The sequence below is a fragment of the Ruditapes philippinarum genome, unplaced genomic scaffold (genome assembly GCF_026571515.1).
Source record: "Ruditapes philippinarum isolate M1 unplaced genomic scaffold, ASM2657151v2 ctg1390_1_1_1_1, whole genome shotgun sequence".
Taxonomy (NCBI): Eukaryota; Metazoa; Mollusca; class Bivalvia; order Venerida; family Veneridae; genus Ruditapes; species Ruditapes philippinarum.
In genome coordinates, this window is record NW_026867292.1 from 143,178 (window position 1) to 164,881 (window position 21,704).

General features: G+C 31.8%; 1 protein-coding gene across 1 annotated transcript in view; it reads left to right on the forward strand.

Annotated features, from left to right (window-relative positions):
- Positions 1-19,259, forward strand: part of LOC132735549 (uncharacterized) — a 39,629-nt gene extending 20,370 nt beyond the window's left edge. Inside the window, exons 5-7 of the mRNA XM_060722502.1 lie at positions 13,379-13,540; positions 13,711-14,004; positions 18,549-19,259. Coding sequence (XP_060578485.1) covers positions 13,379-13,540; positions 13,711-14,004; positions 18,549-19,258 — 1,166 coding nt within the window. The 3' untranslated portion in view covers position 19,259. The remainder of the gene's footprint in view (positions 1-13,378; positions 13,541-13,710; positions 14,005-18,548) is intronic.
- Positions 19,260-21,704: the final 2,445 nt, after the last annotated feature.

A 21,704-nucleotide genomic window follows, 5' to 3' on the forward strand; every position in this document is an offset into this window, starting at 1 on the left:
AACAGGGATACCATAAAAATTGTTTGGTTATTTCTTATGTCAATGTTAATTGCGCAAGAACATGTACTGGGACGTGTAGTGCTAATATGAGAGCCAATTCAACAGTCCAAAGATCAGGGTCATGTCTATCAAGAAAGACAATTTTGTAAAAGTTCATTAGTTGGGAACCCGGTCAACAATTTTTCATGCACGACCCGATATTTAAAAAAATCTTAGTATTTCCAAAAGTAATATAGGTCTTAGGAATCGCCACCCATGCTGGCATTCGAAAAACATTTGTTTTCATGAAATAGACTACTTTCCTGAATAATATAGTTAATGATTGACTTCTTGTGAGAGAAATATTCCATATGGTGTTTATCCCATAGAAGCCCCTACATACTAATGCCGAGCTTCGTGCATTAGGATAGTATTTCATTTGCTTATATAGGTAACCCGACAAGAACATGGTGGTTGAGGCCCTTGTGTTAGGACTTTTGTCATCTATTTTGTTATCATGTGTTATTAAATTATCTGTTTTGATTGACATAGAGCAGGCCGTGTACGGGTATAAATATTTAAATCTAGTTAGTTTTATATGCCGCCGTCCTGGAACGACCATAGCTTTGCGTAAATGTGTTATTTAAAACGGTCGTGTCATGCACAAGCAGGTTTATGTCTACAGTTAAACTTCTATATCATAAATCATGATATAAACGTTACAAGATTATTGTGCCCGATCTATAACTTTCTCATTAATTGATGCCTTTTGAAATAATTCTGCATAAATATATGGCACATTGGGACAATGAGTCACATGTAAAACCCAGCTCATGATGTAAATCAAAGACAAATATGATAAACAAGATCAACAAGGAAAGGCGGCGTTCAATGAACGCAACCCCCATATGACCCAGCAACAAGAACCAATGGCAAGGAGCCCAGGCGGACCCCAAACAAAAACAGGACAGGGCAAAGACAGAGCATTAAATGATACATAATCATACTTTCACTTCGAACAAAATATTTCGTTCAAGTGTCTAATAAGTCTTATTAACGATTTTGTCATCCATGGGTGAATTAAAATCATTTGGGATGAATATGGCGCCTCTTTGTAAGACGACATGTAGCGGACAAGATTTCAAAAGTCATGATATGAGAGTGCATTTGTGGCAATGTCCAGTCTATATAAATGTTATTCAGCGAGAGCTAAGAAAAAATACGTTCCAACTGATATTTTGAAACAATTTGTCTTGAGTGAGAAAAGAATTGTCGCATAAAGTAAGATTTCAGACAAAAGGTCATATTTCATTTCATATAAATATTTTGAAGGTCATGTCCGGTCATGAATTCTGTCATTCATTGGATGGATATTGGCATAACTAGGCATGTACATATTTGTGGCACATTAGGACTACTTGTAATGCTTAAACACTAGGTTAACTAAAAAGGTCAATTTAGAACAGTGATGGTTGTGTTTACATCTTTGTCATTTATTCGTGGATGCTTTTTAAAAAATAGGAAATACTGAAGATATAAATAAATGCTTCTTAATGTTTCTAATTTGTGTAAAACTACAGTTACCATGCCTTCAATGTAAAAATGGAAAACAAGATTAACAAGGAAAGGTGGCGTTAATGAACGCAACAGCAACAAAGGTAATCTATCCTTAACTGAACCGAGCTTCAGAGACATTTCAAATGGCACGCCTTTTTTAACTTTGTTTTACATAATTGTCAGGATAGTGCAAAAAATAGTTGGTACTCATTTTAGTGAATAAAATTCACTAAGAGTGATATTTGAAAAAATATGAGATAAAATAATTATATTGTGGCAAATAACATCAAAAATATGTTATATCATAATGGAAAAAGATACTCATCAACTTCTTGAAAGATAGCCAAGAACAAAATAGTTATGAAGATTTGATATATCTTAGTCACTTGAATGACGCAGCGTCCTTAGCAAAGTGACATAATTTTAATGTAGACGTTGATATTAACTAAGACAATGAATAAATACCAATGAATTAAGACAAAACGCAAAAAAATCTCGTAATTTCAGTTAAGTAAATAAAATTTAAAGACATAGGCTTTGACGGCATATATTTAACATGATATAGAAGCAAAAAATCAAAATGCTCTATCAAATCATTCTGTGTTAATAAAAAAGGGTAAACAGCAGTGAATCGTCAATATATTAATTGCAGAATTGGTATCAATTAACTGTCTAATCTTCTATGCATGTACCGTCATCAAATACCCGCGGTAGACCTATCATGTTTTACTCTATATTATTCATTAACCGCAAGACAGTGCAAGCTCGAAACTGTTATGGTTCATGTTTGCGAGACTTTTTTCAAAGTGAAAGATAATCAAGATTTAAATGACTTTACCATTTATTTGAGTTTATTTCAATTAATAAATATATGATCTGTTTCAACCATGTCTAGGCATGTTTAAAGTTTGATTGAAAAATACGACCTTAATAGAGTAGCTATATCAATACAACAACACAATATCGTATAAACACATCTGTGGATGCTTCTACATTCCAAATTTCACAATTTCCCCCTTTGATATATGAACTTTGCGTAGGCCGGTGCTAGGGTGCTTGGGCGGTACCATGCAATTTCCAGTAATGTCCATGTACAGGTTCAATCAAATCGAGATAACAACGTTTTCAATTTTGCCGTTTTGATAGTTTTTTTTAGGGATTCTGTTTGTTTTTTAAATTGGGTCGTACAATAGATATTGTTGCAAAGACATGCAGGCCCAGGTGTCCATTTTGAAATCAAAGATGGCCGGCATAGCAGTCAATGTGTAAAGTATGTATAAGTATTATAATTATCAGCCAATTATTCCTAAAACTAATTGAAACTTTATTCCATGTAGATTAACGGACATACGATACGATATGTACCAGAAATAATAACTTTTTTAGTAGATGATAAAGGACAATGACGGCCATTTTTATTTGACCTTTAGAAGGTCAAGGACTTCAGGTACAGCCGTGGTAGAGCAAAAAATGGATTCAGCGTACCCGAATTATGTAAAAACGATTGACTACCAGCTTGTACTAAAAAATGCCGTTAGACTCTTAACGGAGGGTCTTTTCTAAAAATCAAACCCGTCTATAAGTGCATGTGTAAAGTTTCAAGTAAATATCTTTGAAGACCTTTAACCAAAATTTCTAAGTTTCAAAGGGGCAAATAATTCTGCAAATATTGCAGGCAGAGTTATGCAATTTTGCAAACTGATGTACATTGTTACTATAAAAAAGTATTTTAAATTTCATTTGAATATCTCAAGCAATAATTCAGATATTTGACTTAACAAAAACACTTTAACCAAAATTTCTAAGTTCCAAAGGGGCATAATTCTGTCAATATTGTAGGCAGAGTTATCCAACTTGTCAATCTGATGTACCTTGTTACTATAAATAAGTATTGTAAGTTTCAATTGAATATCTCGAGCAATAATTGAGAGATTTGAAGTTACAAAAAACTTAAACCAAAATTTCTAAGTTAAAAAGGGGCATAATTCTGTCAATATTGTAGGCAGAGTTATCCAACTTGTCAATCTGATGTACCTTGTTACTATAAATAGGTATTGTAAGTTTCAATTGAATATATCAAGCAATAATTGAGATATTTGACTTTACAATAAACTTTAACCAAAATTTCTAAGTTAAAAAGGGGCATAATTCTGTCAATATTGTAGGCAGAGTTATCCAACTTGTCAATCTGATGTACCTTGTTACTATAAATAAGTATTGTAAGTTTCAATTGAATATCTCAAGTAATAATTTAGATATTTGACTTTACAAAAAACTTTAACCAACGCAGACGCCGACGCGGACGCTGACGCCGACGCCGACGCCGGGGCGACTACAATAGCTCTCATATTCTTCGAATAGTCGAGCTAAAAATAATCAAAGCACAGCATGCGCTGAATTTGTTTGTGTTTTAACTGTAGTAAATTGGCTATTAGACTAATTGCAACACTGATATTCAATTCAATGTTTATTTGACTTAAACAAAATTTTAAAAAATGAGTTGCCTTAACTCCACACCTCTCGATTTCTTAGCGAGCGTGCAAACCCCTCGGCCACGGTGAAGTTATATGTTAACGGCCTGAAGAAAACCATATTATTCTAAATAAGGGTTTTTAACTCTTATTATTTCGACGCTAAAACAGTTGTTTAACACAGATGTAAATAATCATGGTGCTTACTAGCATGTATATCTATAAAGAATAAAACAATATTATAAATCTTCGACCATTCGGCAACTATTTTGCTTGAAAATTATTGCGCCTGTCATTTGACAATCTTTACGCAGTGAACTCCCCTGATTTGTTCGGCGTTATTGTACATATAAAGGGAAATAACCGCTTCAAAAAAGCGGAATACTTTAGGCATTTGCAATTAACAGCATCAGGGACTGAAATTTCGCTACCATTATTTGTTTGGTCTGACGACCCAAACAAATAAATATTATGTATTGTTTGCTTTTGTTTGCTAAATACAACTCGATCATGCACTATTATATATAAATATTCTGTGTGATTCGGTCACGATCTTTTGGTAAGCAGGACCGCCCTTTGGAGACGGAATACTACTACAGTAACAATTCTTCCTTCTACTTAATATGCTTTAAACCGATAAATCAAGTAAAAATAGAAATCCTATTTATGTAAACAAACTGGGATTACCGAAGTAACTAAAATAGCTTCGATTTCCGTAATATTACTTTGTCTGATTCCGCAGCATGACGGAATCGCCCGAATTGTCACGATTGCAATCGGAACTGCCTCAGCTATTATCATTTATCCGAAGAGTGACAGAAAGGGCCGAAAAGTTGCGATTGACACGATTGCAGCGGAAACATAGATTGGTTTTCCGTTCAATCATGCACTTACAAATGTAAGCGGGAAACCACCTAACCGGAACAACTTTTCAAAAACAAATAGCTTGCAGCCACGGCTGCAAGCCAAAAATATCAAAATCTCAAGAAGGGTAAGTTAATTTTGCACAACCATCATATAAGTAAATCAATGCTCTTGAGTAACAGTCTGTCGTCAGTACAGTTCACCTTTCTCGGAGTGTTGGAGTTGTTAACATCCTTCTTGCAACAATATCTTCGAGATAAATGGCATTGGCGGCGACTTCCGTCCAAATAGTTTGACAGATAAATGTGCGACTGTGACATGATGTTGTTACGAAAAGTTGTAAAAAATTCGAGTCTTATACGGTAAAATGACTAGTTCTATAAATGTATTATGCCTCAAAATGTATTTAGATCTTTGTTAGCGGTCAAAGCCCCAAGTTATTCAAACATATATGTATGTGTCTGAAATGGGGGTGATTTCTCACAGACAGTGAAAGTCAGCAAAACACATGAAAATTGCAGACTCGGTTTGATTGAGTCTATTCATGACGGAAAATAGAAAAAGTGCAACAACATTCGCGCCTCCTTGCACCGGCTTTTAAAGTCGTATTCAATTTTCAATAATTAAAGAACTAGGATTAATAATCCCAAAGGACCGGAAAGGTAGCTGAAAACTGCGAACATACAATCATATTAAATGATTGGTTATATTTCACGAGACTCAGTTTGTAATTATTTGTATATGATTGCCTGAAATAAATTAAATTGAAATGCCTACATAGAAAATTATCGAAAATAGATTGTCTAAACGAAGGTAACGTAAAAATACCGTTGTCAGTTCATCAAAAAAAGCTAACATCGAAGGTCTGGGAAACAGAGCCATTTTCCATGTCAGATTTTAAAATTCTATGGCAGGTGCCTAACCTCTTAACAGGTTATAGGTACACTTTACCGCTTCAATGTCCGAAATCATGTGATGAAAATGAGATGTAACACTTATTTAACGAACCAAAGGCCCTTATTATGGCAAGGTTAATAACTCTGACACCCATTTTACTTCAGTTATCTGTCCTAAAATGTACATTGAGTGTCGTTATGCTTAAATTATTTCAACAAGTTGCTTAAACATTTTTATAGAAAGAAAGGCTATCTTATTGTCTGTTATGTTTGCAATTAACATATACAAGACTGTTTATTTCCACACAATTACTTAAACAGCCTTTCCTTTTTTTAGCAATGTATGAAAAACCTTTTTGCGATTTGAATACAACGGTATGAACTTCTGTTCATGTACCATGATATCATGTTTAATTATACTATACAAATGTGTGAGAAATGACTATGTACTGAATGTATACGTCAATAAATTCTCTCTCTTACTCGATATTTGTTTTACTTTAATAACAAGGAACTATCATTTGAAGCGTATGCATTAATTGCGCTGTACCTTTGACAAGATAAATCATGTAAATGAAACAACGACAAGACGGCATTTCAACAATATCATTTAAATCAAATGTGCCGTTTAATTTAGAGGTATAAATATGTTACTAGTAATATATTTAGCTGTTCCATCGTAACTTTGACATAAGACAGGAGCACTCAACTAGTTCGAATGAATTCTATAAATGAGTTATCTCGCTTTCTGCGAACCAAACAATCACGGAGGAATTTTCATGACAAATAAAGCACATGATAGTGTATGCATTGTTCGTGCAGATGACGTTTTACATCGTTATGAAACATCAATTGAGTTAAAACTACAATTAAGTTCTATTTCAGAATTTCATATTAATATGCGCATGGCAATAAATAAGCTCGAGTCAAAAAGCGAAAGAATAGTGATCAGATACGGATTTTATATTATGATACTAGGCAATACTTCTGAATCTCTTTTGTATAAAGATATAACAATCACAACCAACTCTCGTTATCTCGAAGTCTTCGGGACAGTCAAAAATATCGAGATAACGAAATGTCGAGATAAACGTATGAGGGTTTGAACCAGTCAAAAACTAGTTTTTACAATAGATATGCGCATACTTTATATTAAAGTCAAATAAGTACGATGTTTCATTATCTTGCGTCGAGCCTTATCAAAAAAATAAACAGATTGTTTCATTTGCGGATGTTTACCAGTGGAAAAAAACAGCAGTTAGGTACCATGTGATGAAGACACATAGTGAGATTTACTCAGTTATTCACCACTAAAACAAAAACGTTGTTTTCTAACTTTATTTATTCAACACATACTACTGTATTTTAACATTGCATAATAACACATATAAATTACATGAGAACATTCCATAGCAACCATTTTGTGAGAGTAATAGCAAATTTATAAAAGCACACAATTTATGAATAATTATCACGTGTATTTAATTCACTGATTATGTGATAAAAAGTTTACGAACTAATATCACTCGCAGAACTGTATACAGTACTGTACATAAAATATACAAAGAAAAAAATGTCACTGTATCATTTCTTATCAAGCTGCATGTTTTTTATGTCATAAAAACTTAGAGGTGGCATTTGCCGTACTTTTTTATATTGTGTCCACGACTTATTATATTGAAGCCTTAAGAAAATATCTTATATCATTGAAATCCTACAGAAATATTTAGGGTGGTGTTTGCATTATATAATTCGTTGATGTTTCATTCTCAAGCACTATACAATCTGAAAATGACATAAACACAGGGTGTCCTGGAGTGTTTGTGTTCATCATATAGGTCTTCAGCATACCATGTAGATTATAAAACTGATTACCGAGCTAGCTCCATGTTTCATTTTTCGAGTCTGGCCGGAATACCACTGAAATCAATTTTGCCGAGAAACTGAAATTCTAGCCACGGAAACTTGATATATAGCAACTATTACCGTAAAGTTTACAAGCTGAATTATCAACTTCAATTTCATAACTGTTTTAACTTATTTTAAATTTGTCAATTCAAAACCAAAATACTTTATCTAAATACTGCCTCCTTTTAATTGTTGTAGAAATATAAATGTTGCCAATTTTTTTTTTTTGGTTATAATTGTACATAAGTGGGTGTTTCTTAATGAATTATGATTGTAAGAAATATTTTTTAATCAACGAGTTCCGATTGTATGTAATCGTAATTGATGCATAAATACAACCTAAAAACAAACATAAAAATCATTAACGTCTGCAATTTGCATTAAGTGTATGCACATTTTCTCCCAAGAAATAATATATACAACGCATTTTTTTTCTTAACCCTTTTTGTTGATTCTTCGACCTGTAAAAAATACCACTGTTTACCATTGTCTAGATCAATTGAAGAAACAGTAATACTGAGCAAAACTACTTGTTAGATCTCAGATGCCTTTAAAACGAAAATTAGTAATATATATTATGAACAGTATAAGAGTGACCCTTTTTAGACTGATGTGATTCCCAGCAAGATGTAGAGTAGGATTGTTATCTGAAGAAATTATTCAGATGATCCTCTTTCGCGTTAAAATTTGTTCTATTTTGATAATTCGAATCTAGAAAAGAAAATACCACCAATTTACATTTGGTTTAAAGATTTTATCTTGTTGTTTTTTCCGTGTTGGCACAAGATAATACTAAACCTATTTTATGCAAAGTTATGTCTCTTTTCAATTAAGATTTCAAGCTCTAAACCTTTTTATGTTAAGAAGAAAACTATCAAGATGATTGACTTCATTTTCAATACGTGTTAACTTTCAACATATGCCACCATCCCATAATTATAATGATATATAATCCTTAAAATCCATTCTGCAAAGTTACCCCTTATACTTTACTGAACGTTTTGCACAAAGTATCAACTGTATTCACTTTAGACTTTGAGAACCTGTTCACTTCATAATTAAAGAGCAAATTGTACGAAAGCCTTGCTGAACAATTTCCATTTTTGACATCTTTTTGGTTGCAGATTATCACTTCATTTAGTTGGCTTATACGAATAACTCTTCCTAGCTTGTGTGCAGAAATATTTTCCTTGTCTGTGATGCCATTAACTACCCAATCCTGAAACATTCAAGTTGAACTCGCTCTTCGCAGACTGGTCCTGCTTTATTAAAAGGAACATTGTGCCGTTTGATACTTTTGTTGGCAGAAATATTATTTGAAATAGATGTTCATATAAAAGTAACATTTATTCATTTGAAGCTGATCTCTTCCTACTGATTTGCTTTGTTTTAATTGTCTGATACATGGTTCGATCTCATTTAAGTGATTTTTGAGTTGAACATATTGTTTTCATTGTATGATATAGCATATATGTTAAGATGGGGTACTTTATGGGGTAGATGTTTTGTTTCGCTTTGTCTTAATTTCAGAACAAAATAATAAAGTCATATGGCATTTGTACTGTAAAACTTTCCAGCGTGACAATATTCTGGTGCTCGTCCAAGTCAAATAACACTTTTATTTGTCAGAAGAGACTCATATTTGCATTTTGATTCAGATTCACCTATTGTAGAAAAAAATACAACGGATGAGGAAATAGTTTTGAGTTGACGATATTGTTATCATCTGTATGATAAAGGATATATGTTTGGATGGGATATTTTATGGGGGAGTTGTTTTTTGTTTCGTTTTATTAGCTCACCAGAACAGAAGGTTCATGGTGAGCTATAAGTACCAAAGGGGGATTGTTAAACATTCGTCGTCCGTCGTCATGCGTCATGCGTCAACAATCATCTTCTTCTCTAAAACTGCTGTCAGATTTACCAAAACATTTGTCTGTAGCTTTCTTGTGACAGCCAAATATGCTCATGTTATTTCAATTGCCCCCTTTTTATGGGTCAAGAGAGCTAACAATAGAAAACAAACATCTAAACACCTTCTCCTACTAAATTAAATTATGGATGATCACCAAACTTTGTCTTTAGCATTCTTAGGTAGTCTTTTATCAAATTTGATCATAATAATTTGATTGGACTCTTTTAGGCCCCTAAAGCTAAAGCTAAAAATAGAAAAAAAACATCTTTAATCGTATTCTGCTACTGAACTAATGATTGGATGATCACACACCAAACTTTGCCTGTAGCGTTCTTATGAAGCTTTTTATCAAGTTTGCTCATATTGAGTTGATTGGCTTCTTTTAGGGGCCGCTATAGCTAAAATAAAAAACATTAAACATTTTTGTACTACACAAATTGATTTATAATCACCAAACTTTTTCTGTAGCATATTCAGATGGTCTGTTTCCAAAACTGTTCAAATTACTATGCTTTGAACCTTTAAGGGGCCTCTAGAACTACAATTAAAAAACACCTTTAAACAGCTTCTCCTCCTGAATTAATTGATGGATGATCACCAAATTTTTCTGTAGCAATCTAGATTAGTCTTTATCAAATTTGCTCATATGAATTTGATTGGCCCCTAGAAGGGACCACTAAAGCTAAAAAAGAAAAAAATATTTAAACATCATCTTCAACATAACAGATTTATTTGATTGACTCTTTTAAGGGCCCGCTATAGCTAAAAAAACAAAAACACTTTAATTAAAACATTATTTATTCTGAACTACTTGATGGATGATCACCACACTGAACTAATTGATGGATGATCACCAAACTTTGTATGTAGCATTCTTAGATAGTCTTTTATCAAATGTATTCAAATCGATTTGATTTGCCTCTTTTAGGGGCCTCTAGCGCTAAAATTAAGGGAAAAAAACATTTGAACAGTTTCTGCTTCTAATTGATGGAACTAATTTGATGACCTATTTGATAAACTAATTGATGGATGATCACCAAACTTTGTCTGTAGCATTCTACTGTAGTCTTTTTTTTAAATTAACCTTGATTGGTGCTTTTAAGTTCCTGCTTTAAGCTAAACATTGAAAAAAGAAAACATTTAAACATCTTCTTCTACAGGACTAATTGATGGATGACCACCAAACTTTGTCTGTAGCATTCTAAGGTAGTTTGTTATCAAGTTTGCACATATTTATTTGATTGGCCCCTTTTAGAGGCCGCTAAATCAAAAATGTCCCAGGCCATGGCATTTTTTTTCAAATTATAGTTAAATAATGAAAAGGAAACTACTCATGTTGGAATGTCTTTTATACACTTGTACATTATATGCAGTTGTTCTTAAAAACAGATTCAACAACTGGGAGAGAGTCTTAATGTCATTGTCTGTTTTCTTTTTTCTGAGATCTTAAATAAACATGTCTGTACATTGTCTTTCATTTTACATGCTAAAAAGGATCTCACTAGACACTACTGCGCTATGCCACAGTTTGTATAGAATGAAAATCTATTTATGGAACTATCTAATGCTATGATAAAAATAAATTCATCTTCTGTTTGTGTTTACACATTGCATTATACTATTAATCCTTCTGCTTGGTCATTTTAGGTCAGTGTAAAGAATTTTTCCCCAGGAAATAAAATAAGGCCTGAGGAAAGATTACATTTGTTTATTGTACCTTACTAACTTGTTGATTTTTATAATTAAATTTTGTTTAAATCTATATTTTTCAAAACTGGTAGAAAGCACAGTTCAATAAATTTTGGGACTCATTGTTAAACCTTGTGTTTCATGTACATTGGCTATTGCCACAGTTTGTATAACAGACAGGGGATTGATATATGTATACTGGCCTGATCCATGGACCCGTGAGCCTCTTATTAGCCTGAACTAGTTTTCTCCAGCTGCATAACCATGTTCCCTGATGTCAGTTTTTTTTTTCATTTAGTAATATTTTTTCAATAGAGCTAGAAAACTAGAAACTTTTTAAACTAGAAAATTAATTTTAATAAACTTAAATCTATTTTATTATAAAAGTTATCTTGTTAACTGAATACATTTCATCAAAACAATATTTTGCCTTTTTTCTTCAAAGTAGTTAAAGTTACAATGTTCCTATTTCTTCTAGGGAGTAAAATAATTCAACCTGAAACCTTAATTTACTGGTCGAGATGACTAATATACCTAGATGTTATTTTAAATAAATATTGACTGGTGGTGTCATCCTGACAAACATTATACATGCATTCAAAATACTGAGATTATATAATTATCTACTTTTTAAGATAAGTAAAAAAAGAAAGATCGCAATTCCGAAAGACAGTCGTAGGCAAATTGTATTACAAAATAATAAATGGATGATCACCAGACATGGTCTGTAGCATCCATTAACGTTTTTTATCAAGTTTGCTCATATAAATTATATTTTCCCCATTAAGCTTGCATAAATGGATACATGGAAGTGTTCAATTATGGAAGGAAAATAAATAATGAAAACTGTGATAAATAGTATTCAAGATAATGAGACATTAACGGCCCCTGTGACCTAGACATTGAACTAATGACCCGAAATCATAAGGGGTCATCTAATTGTTATGACCAATCAATATTAGAAATATGAAGACTTTGTGGTAAATAGCTTTCAAGATATTGAGCGGAAACCATACTTACGTTAAAAAATCCTGTGGACTTGGCCTTTGACCTAAGGACACCAACATCACTAGGGGTCATCTACTAGTTATGACCAATCAGTATGTGAAATATGAAGACTTTGTGATAAATAAGCAGAAACAATTCTGACATTTAAGGCCACTGTGACCTTGACCTTTGACCTACTGAGCCAACATTAATTCTTGTCACCTACTATTTATGGCCAATCACTATGTGAAACAAGACGACTTTGTAATGAATACTTTTTAAGATAATCAGCGGAAACCATTCTGACATTTAAGGCCCTTGTGACCTTGACCTTTCACCTAGGGTGAATCAATAGGGGTTATCTACTAGTTATGGCCAATCACTTCATGAAATATGACGACTTTGTGATCAACACATTCAAGATAATCAGCGGAAATCATTTTGACATTAAGGGCCTCTGTGACATTGACCCATGACCTATTGACCCCAAAATCAATAGGGGTCATCTAATAGGAATGACCAAGCACTATATGAAGTATGAAGACTTTGTGAAAAACAGTTTTTAAGATAAACAGCGGAAACAATGTGGTCTACCAACGGACAGACCGACAGACAGACCGACAGACCAACATAAGCAAAACAATATACCCCCTCTTTTTCGAAGGGGGAATACAAAAAAAAATGTAGAGTGAGTCGATTTGCGTTACTTACCAGTTGAACAGTGACAATTAACTTGGGACCTTTGTGATAGGTTCCAATCATTTTTATTATAAAGAAAAAATTTATGTCAGGAAACTTTATTACTATAAAGAAGCAAGTTTAAGTTGAGCTGGACTTGTCTTTCTATAAGATTATTTAAAAAAAATTTCTATAGTCACTGAAAAACAGTTGCTTCTGGTCAGAATGGACGTCTTGTTTTTGATTTCAGAACTGCACAATAAAGTCATATAGCAATTGTACTGTAAAACTATCTTTCCGACGTAACAATATTCTGGTGCGCATCTTATGCTCAATTCCGAGTCAAATTACCCTTTCTTTGTCGGAAGAAACTAGTGACCTCCAAAATGATAAATATACAACTGCTTGTGACTCATATTTGTCTTTTGATTCAGATGTCCAACCCTATTGTAGAAAAACATACAAAGGAAGAGGAAATATTAGAATCACCAACAAGACTTTTAATATAGGAATTAAACAAATGTCTATTGGAAATATTGTCGTCAATCCCACCTCCGACAAGACAGACAAGAGGGAACAAGTTTTGCCTAAGCCAGGTAGCAAATAAAACTTTATTTTTTGTTCATTTTACCTAATCATATATGTCAATTACAAATAATATTAAACAAACTTTAAAATGCAATCCATGGATTTATTTCATTTATGACCATTTTTTATCAGTTGGTGTTTTTATTTTGTTGTTGTTGTTTTTTTTGTTTTTTTTAAGAAAAAACTGGGCTTTTTGAAAGTTTCTATTCGGAATCAAGTGCAAGAGAGGAAGAATGTCATCAATTTGCGTCAACAGTGGGTATGAATGCAGGATCACCTCGTGGTAACTTTATAGATACGCGAGATTTGTTTCCCATTACTGAGAGTGTGTTCGAGTCTAGTGTTAGAGTGGAAGCCTCTCGCTCTGTTTGCATGATTTGCTTTCCTGGTGGTAGAGCTACTGGGTTTCGTGTTGGAACTAGATATATCATGACTGCCAACCACGTTGTTAATCATATTTTAATTAGCAAAGGTATGAAATGTTTTGTTCTCTTAAGTTCCGTTTCTTATTGTAGAAAAATGTTATGAACGCAGTTTTAATAGTGATAAATACTCAATTACTAAATCAATTACCATTACCGCAGTTTATTTTATGTATTGAATGATTGCTAAATCAACATCTGAAATATTCAAACATTTTGTTAATTATGACAATTAATTGGCACATATATTTTAGCAGAAACTGTTGCATACAAACATAATCATAGTCTTAATGGATATTTCAGTTGAATTAACTAATCCATCAGATTAAAAATAAATCTAATTTAGATAGATGTAAATATTCTATTTGTGAAAAAAATATACAGGTGCAACAAGCCAGCTTAACCCATACTGATGTTTATTCTAAAATGTAGCTCGATCACCTTAAAAAAGTAAATGCGTCTTTTTATTTCTCATTCAATATCCTAAATCATCAGAGGAAAATTATGTTATTTGATTGTTTTCGTTAAAAATAAAGGACGCACCTTTAGAACAATCTGGCTTCGCAAGTTCCTCTACCTTTTTTTGATACTGATTATTGTAGAGTCTAAACTTTGGAGTCTCTTCGCTATCAATGTTTATCGAACCTTTCCCTTAGGGAATAAATAAAATACCAAGTTTCCTATTCCACTTTGTTTAATAACAGATTTTTATTAGATAATATTATTTACTTAAATATATGAAGTTAAGAAATATCAGGCTAACAATAAGTTCTTACATTTTATAGTAGTCATCAAATTTAATTTAAAGAACTTTTAATATAATGTACAAAATTAAAGAGAGAAAAGTGATTTACTTTTACTTTTAAATAACTGTTCAATTTAGATGAGAGATGGGGCGGTAGCGTGGCTTTGTAACCCTTTCTTCCAAAGATGCCAACCTTATATACCAATATTGTAATAATTTCAATATTACAAGATATTACTATTATTTTTAACATTTGTTTTCATAAATAAAATTAAGTATAATTATCAAAACCAAATAATTAAATTATTAGTTCAACAAAATCTCCTTTATATTGACATATATGACAAAATTTAATAATATGCTGAATATGATTGACTGTAAATTGTAATTAAAAAAATAATGAAACAAATTATATTTTCTTGTACCACTATAAAAGGGCAATAACAAAATTTATTACAAAGGTGCCAAAAAATCAGAAAATGTATTGATATACAAAAAGGGGAAAGAATCTGCCCTACTACACCTAATTAGACAAACAATATCAGTTGAAGAGGGTTAAATAAAAGATTACAAGTGGTAACTTAAATATTTTGCTGGTAGCAATAAGACTTCGGCCTCTTGACTTTCTCAACCTTTACGATATACACATATAATACAACTCTTTAATTGTTGGTCATTTTAACATAAATTTTGAACCATTTTTTTGTATTAGCTAGAATTGAAAGAAACGAAGTTATATATTGAAAAGGTACTAGAAATGTATAAAAGAAATTGGGGAATAATTCAATTGAGTGAATTTCATTAACCAAAATTATATCAAAAATAAACTAACAAAACAAATAGTATAATGTTGAATTCGTTAAATGAGTTTATGACATGAGCAACTAAAAATGAGTATCATTAATCTTTAATAAATTTGAAATACATATAATAATTAATGACAATGCGACATATGTACAATGGCACAGAAAAGATGTGTGCATGTTTATTTTTATTTTTTCCGTGCGCACCAAATTCTATTTTATGTGAACGAACTATTAAGCCGTGGGTAAGATATAATTTAGTCGTACGCGCGTGATATTATGTCATGCGCATGAAAGACTTCGGCTAGACACGACATAATTAAGTCGTGCACAAGAGATAATACATAGTGCGAAGTGACAATCAAGTCGTGCGAACAATACTCACCCATCAGATTTACACTATATATAATTTTATATGATAATTTTACACTTTAATTCCATTCCTGCTAAAAGATTTACATGCATGACAAATCTTTGCTGAATGTTTTTACTTGAAACTTGGTACATGTCTTTAGAGTCTTATAAGGAGGTAATTATCTAAGGTCCATAAATCAGATATTAATTTTAACCTAGTTATGACCCTTATCATGTACCCCACTATAAACGCTGAGACCATCCTGTGATAGGGTTGATCATCAGTACGAACATACTATCGGTAGTTATCATTGTTCATACGATAACATGAAAGGGAAGAAGCTCTTGTTTATCTATCAGGGACATTGTGAATAACTACCAGTTGATGATTGAGTTCATAAGGTCAAGAAAACCATGACACTTCATGAATAATCCTTGTCCGTATCAAGTAAAAAAAACGCATGGCTTTTTCCTCTCAAGTTATTGATTGGACAAGAAAAATAATCAAACATAAAGTGTAATCTGATAGATTTATTATGCTGTGCGAGCGACTTAATTATCTCGTTCGCCCCACATAGGAACTCGTGTGCACGACATAGTATCTCATACGCACCACTTAACTTTGTAGTGCATTTGCCTGATTAATATGTGCAAGACTTAATACCTCATACACACGACATAGTATATCGTGCGCACCACTAAATTTATTATGCTTATGACTAAGTTACTCGTGGGCACAACAACATACCTCGTACTCTCGACTAAGAATCTCATGCCAACGACTAAGACCTATTTATCTCGTGCGCAGGACTTAGTATACCATGCGCACGACTAAGTATTCTGTGCGCACGATATAAATGAAAACATATAATTATGTCAGCTCTGTGACACCGTACGTTTGTGCTTTTGCGTGTTAAAAGACTTAAAAGACTGTACGCAACATGCGGTCTCCTATGACCTTTTTTCAAAGTGTACTGCACAAACCTGCTTTATAGTAGTGAGTAATAATATTAAATCCATTAATATTTTATCATATCACGTAACTAATTGAGTTAAATTATCCGTGTAATTATTGTAATACCTATACGTTTATAGCGCCGCTAATGCGAAAGAACAAAAATTTCTCCGGAAAAAAAATCAAAATTCCGGAGATGGTTGACGACAGATCAAACTACACTGAATGTACAAAAAATGAGATTTATAACTAACAACTAACTATTTGCAGCAATGATCAGCTAGAAAATATCTTAAAGAAAAACAGAATAAAAAACCCATGGCTTTTATGACAGATTAGCGTAATGACATGTCATTAGCGCCTGAAGTCAATTACCATGCAAATGAAGCATTCAGCACTAAATGTAACAGGAAAAAAAACTGTAAGTTGTTATGTCGATAAATATGAAAATCGTACATTCAAAGTCAAGCTCATTCGTAAAGATCAAATGTAAAAAGTCAGCATTTCAATTCCGCTCTATAAGTTTTAACCAATGAAAAGTTTGAAAACGCTTGGCACAAATGATCACCATTATGAAACAATGTGAAAATCAGCACAAGACCATGTTCCACTCCAAGACTATGTTCACCTTTCAACTACAAAATTTCTTGTTGTATATTTAAACATTACAAGTGCACCTAAAGTGTGTGTCAGAATAACATCCGGAACGCTGTTTCCATTTTAAAACAACGTTTGACATGACAGGTTCTATTTGCCATTAAAGCTAAAAACTTTGGATGCATTTATGTAGAAAAACAAAAAAGATACACGAATAAATAAATAACGTTTTAATAAATTACTTGTTAATTTAATAATTAAATAAATAAATAAATAAACTTTGAGATATGTTTTATATTGAATCCCAAAAAGAAATATTCATTTTTCTAGCGCGTAAACCATTTGATTAACTTAACCAAAATCTCGGGCTGCAAAATGATACTTTCAACAAATAAAAAATAGATTGCCGTCGACATGACATGCACCGCTTCACCTTTGCTTCAAACATTCAATTGTCTGTTATTTGTAAACCCATATTACGGTCAATATCAAAGGCTAAGTGTCTAATTGGTGTAACTTTAAAGGATTGATAATTTGCCTTTTGACAAACTTGCCTTTTTAGGCAAACAACTGATATACTCACACATGAGCATAGATGTATCATACAAGTTTATATATGTTGTAATATCTGTGCTCTTGACAAAGAAAAAAAAGCAAATGAAACAAAAGAACAAAATAAATAAAGACTAAGATGATTTATTACTATTATTTACAGGCACGATGACTTTTATTCTTAATATGATATGTGTTAAAGGCTCATTATGCCTCAGAAATAAAAAAAAATACTTCTTTAGAAAGGACAAACATGAATTAAATAATAATAGTTTACTATACTATTTAGTAATTAAGTTAGATGCTTGTAACTTCAAGAAATTAGAGATAAATGTAAATTAATGTATCATTTAAGAAGCAAGATGTAAACAATGTACAAACTTCAAACAAGAAGCATATAAAAAGGTTCAGATAATAAGCCAATGAATATTTTACTAATTTGAGTCTATAAAACTATACCAAAGATAAAAGCAATGAGAAATATAAATAAAACCATTTCTGGGGCGTAGTGAGCCTTTAAGATATTATAAATATATTAATACACCTGAATAAGTAAATAATGGCAATAATCATTAAATCATATTTCAGGTTATGGGCAAATGGGAAACAATCCAAACTGCCTTTCGACATTACAAAGTGAGGACGTGTTTGCCTTGTTTGAGTATAAAAAAGACGAGCCTATTTCAGAACATCAAAAATTTAGTTTTACAGCAGCTGTCCCTTTTCGTGATAACGAAACTGATTGTGCTATTCTTGAACTAGAGGAAAAATGTAATGGAACTGAATTGCCTCGTTCATTTAAATATTTTAGTTTACCAAGACTAAATCAAAGATTTACTTTTATCGGACATTCATTAGGAAAACTAATGGAATTTAACCACGTGGACAAGATTATTGATATTGGAAGTGTGCAAACCAAAAGTGACATTATTCAAGTAAAGCAAAAGAGTTTAGAACACTCGGGCAAAGATTACGATATGCCCCCACATAATATTCTGACTAATCCTAAAAGATTTCTGTTTCATTGCAAGTTTACGAAAGGGGCGTCTGGATCACCGGGTGTGGTTACCTTGCCTGATGGGCGTTATGTAGTTGTGACAATGTTATTGTGCGGACTTCCGGATTGGTATTATGACTCAAACGTTGATGCTAGAGTTATATGTAGCTGGCCGAAAGATCATTGTGTGGAGCAAGGGGTAAATCTGAAATCTGTCTATGAAAAGATGTATCAAGAAAACAAATCGCTTTGTTATCATATATTTAATGTCCATGAAGAGTCTAGCCCTAATTCAAATTGATGATTAGTTTATATACTTTTGAGTTGAAATCAGTAGGGAACAAAAGTATAAAAAATGTCTTTAAGTAAGCGGTTATCTTTTATGCTTACAATTAGGCAAGAAGGAAATTTGAAAGGTTGTCATAAAACTATAGAAAAAAAGAGCAAAAGTGTAAATGTTGCATTTTGCTATTGGTTACATCTTAATTATAATATTAAGATAAATTATATGATTTGTTAAAATAATTTAACAAGTTTTTCGACCTAGATAAAAAGAAAATGCTATTTAATCTTTAAACTGATGTGTAATTAAATGGTGTAAAGTTAATACAAAATATCAAAGTTGCAGTATAATGTAAGAGTAATTGCCATTTTCAATTGACGGTATATCTATAACATTCCTTCATGGTCAGAGCTGCATTACTGGTACTGCAGTACGTACTGCAGTTATTTTGCAAGTACTGGTACTGATACTGAATTGCTCTAACACAAATGTTGCTACTACTGGTACTGGCACTGCATAACTGTCTAAAAATGGTACTGCTACTGCATTACCAGGCAGTACTTTCCTTTTGATAAAAATGTCACCAGTTTTCTCTTTGTGTCTACTAGTAAAGAAATAGCAAGATAAACGCTACTTAATTGCTTCTATTCTAAATAATCCTATTTCAAGTAATTTTGTTAGCACAATAAAAAATTGTTATTTACTTTTGTATAAATTGAACAGAGATGTGAAGGTGTGAAAGGCGACAAAAGACTGTTGTGTTTTAGATGAAAGATGATTGCATTGTATTCATACAGTTGACTGGTAACTAAACAATAAGATATAACATGAATGTATGTGGTAAATATTGTTTGTAAAAAGTATGTTAAATCATTAAAATTGTAAAAATGTAATAACTTTTAAAGTAAATAATAATTCTATTCTTTTCTTCTGAATAATGTTATATTTTTTTAATTCAAAGTGTGCATATGTGACATGGAAATACTTATTTAAAAAAATGTATCATTAAAGTATGTTTTATGTAAATATACATAATATGTTATGTTTGTTTGACAGTGTGTATTAAATATTCAAAATATGATGAATATATAAAAGTACTGGTACTGATACTTTATTAATTTCTTAAAAAAAGTACTGGTACTGCAGTACCGAGCTAAAATCTAGTACTGTTACTGGTAATGGTACTGCATAACTTGGCACGTAATGGTACCGGTACTTAATTATTACACCCTTAGTACTGATGCAGCAGTATGTTCATGGTAAACATATTTTCTTACATGCAAGAAAATGCAAATCATTATTACTTTGTTCATATGTGTTTATCAATCATAGGTTGATCTAATATTTTATATTATAATTAATGTTTTGCTTATCAATGTTCTAGTAAAATTTGATGTTGTTATTTTTCCAGCTCAAGAAAATACAGATGTTTAGAGTTATCTTTATGTTCTTAACATAACTGTCTATCTAATTCATTTGTAATTGTCAAACCTGTTTATTTGTATAACATGTACATATTGTCAGGCAAAAGAACAACTTAAATGACATGTATATTACTTACCTAGTATGTATATAAAATGAAAATGTTACATACATTTAGGTAACACAATAAGGATACATTCAGAAAGATGGGATATTTTCATGTTACTATGACGTCAAAAGGCGTCATTTTATAATCATTTATGTTAGAATATCTCTTATTTTCGATGTAAATGTTTGCACTAATGCACACTTTGGTATTTGGTATGCTATTGTTTGTCATTGTATTTAGTTTCAATTTTCTTATTTCTGTTTGAGATAGAGTACAACTGAACGGAAATTATTAAAATATGTATAATTGTTACAAGAAGATTGGACATATAACAACTGTACCTGTATGCATATCTCTTATTGTTTATGTTTTGACATTTCAAACACATAAAAAGTTGGTTTTTACAAATATAACTACTTTTATAATAACAATGTAACATCTTTGTCATCGGACTATATATTCATTTATACAAGCTTTTCAAAGAACTATGTTTTGCAAGAAATGCATTGTGTTTCAATAATTTTCACCTTTTTTTACTTTCCCCTGAGTGTTAATCTCTTATTAAGTCCATCTGATATGTGAACATGAAAATCATATTATCATTCTGACAAAAAGGCATACAAGGATAATTGGATTCGGGAAGAGGCTGTTCTGAAACGTTTTGAAGAAATAATATTGCAATGATAAAATGTTATTATAATTGTTTTTCTTCACATAGTGTGGTTAACATTCAATCTGATCCTTTCAATATATATGTGTATTTATTTTCTTTCCTATTATTGAAATTTAAGAAACATTTTCAAGTTTTAGAGAATTAAGATATTACTTTATTACATATTACTTTGTAAAGAGAAATAAATATATATAAGTACATTTTGTTATATATATCATAATAACCATACTGTCAGTACTGATTGCAAGAATGATATGTGT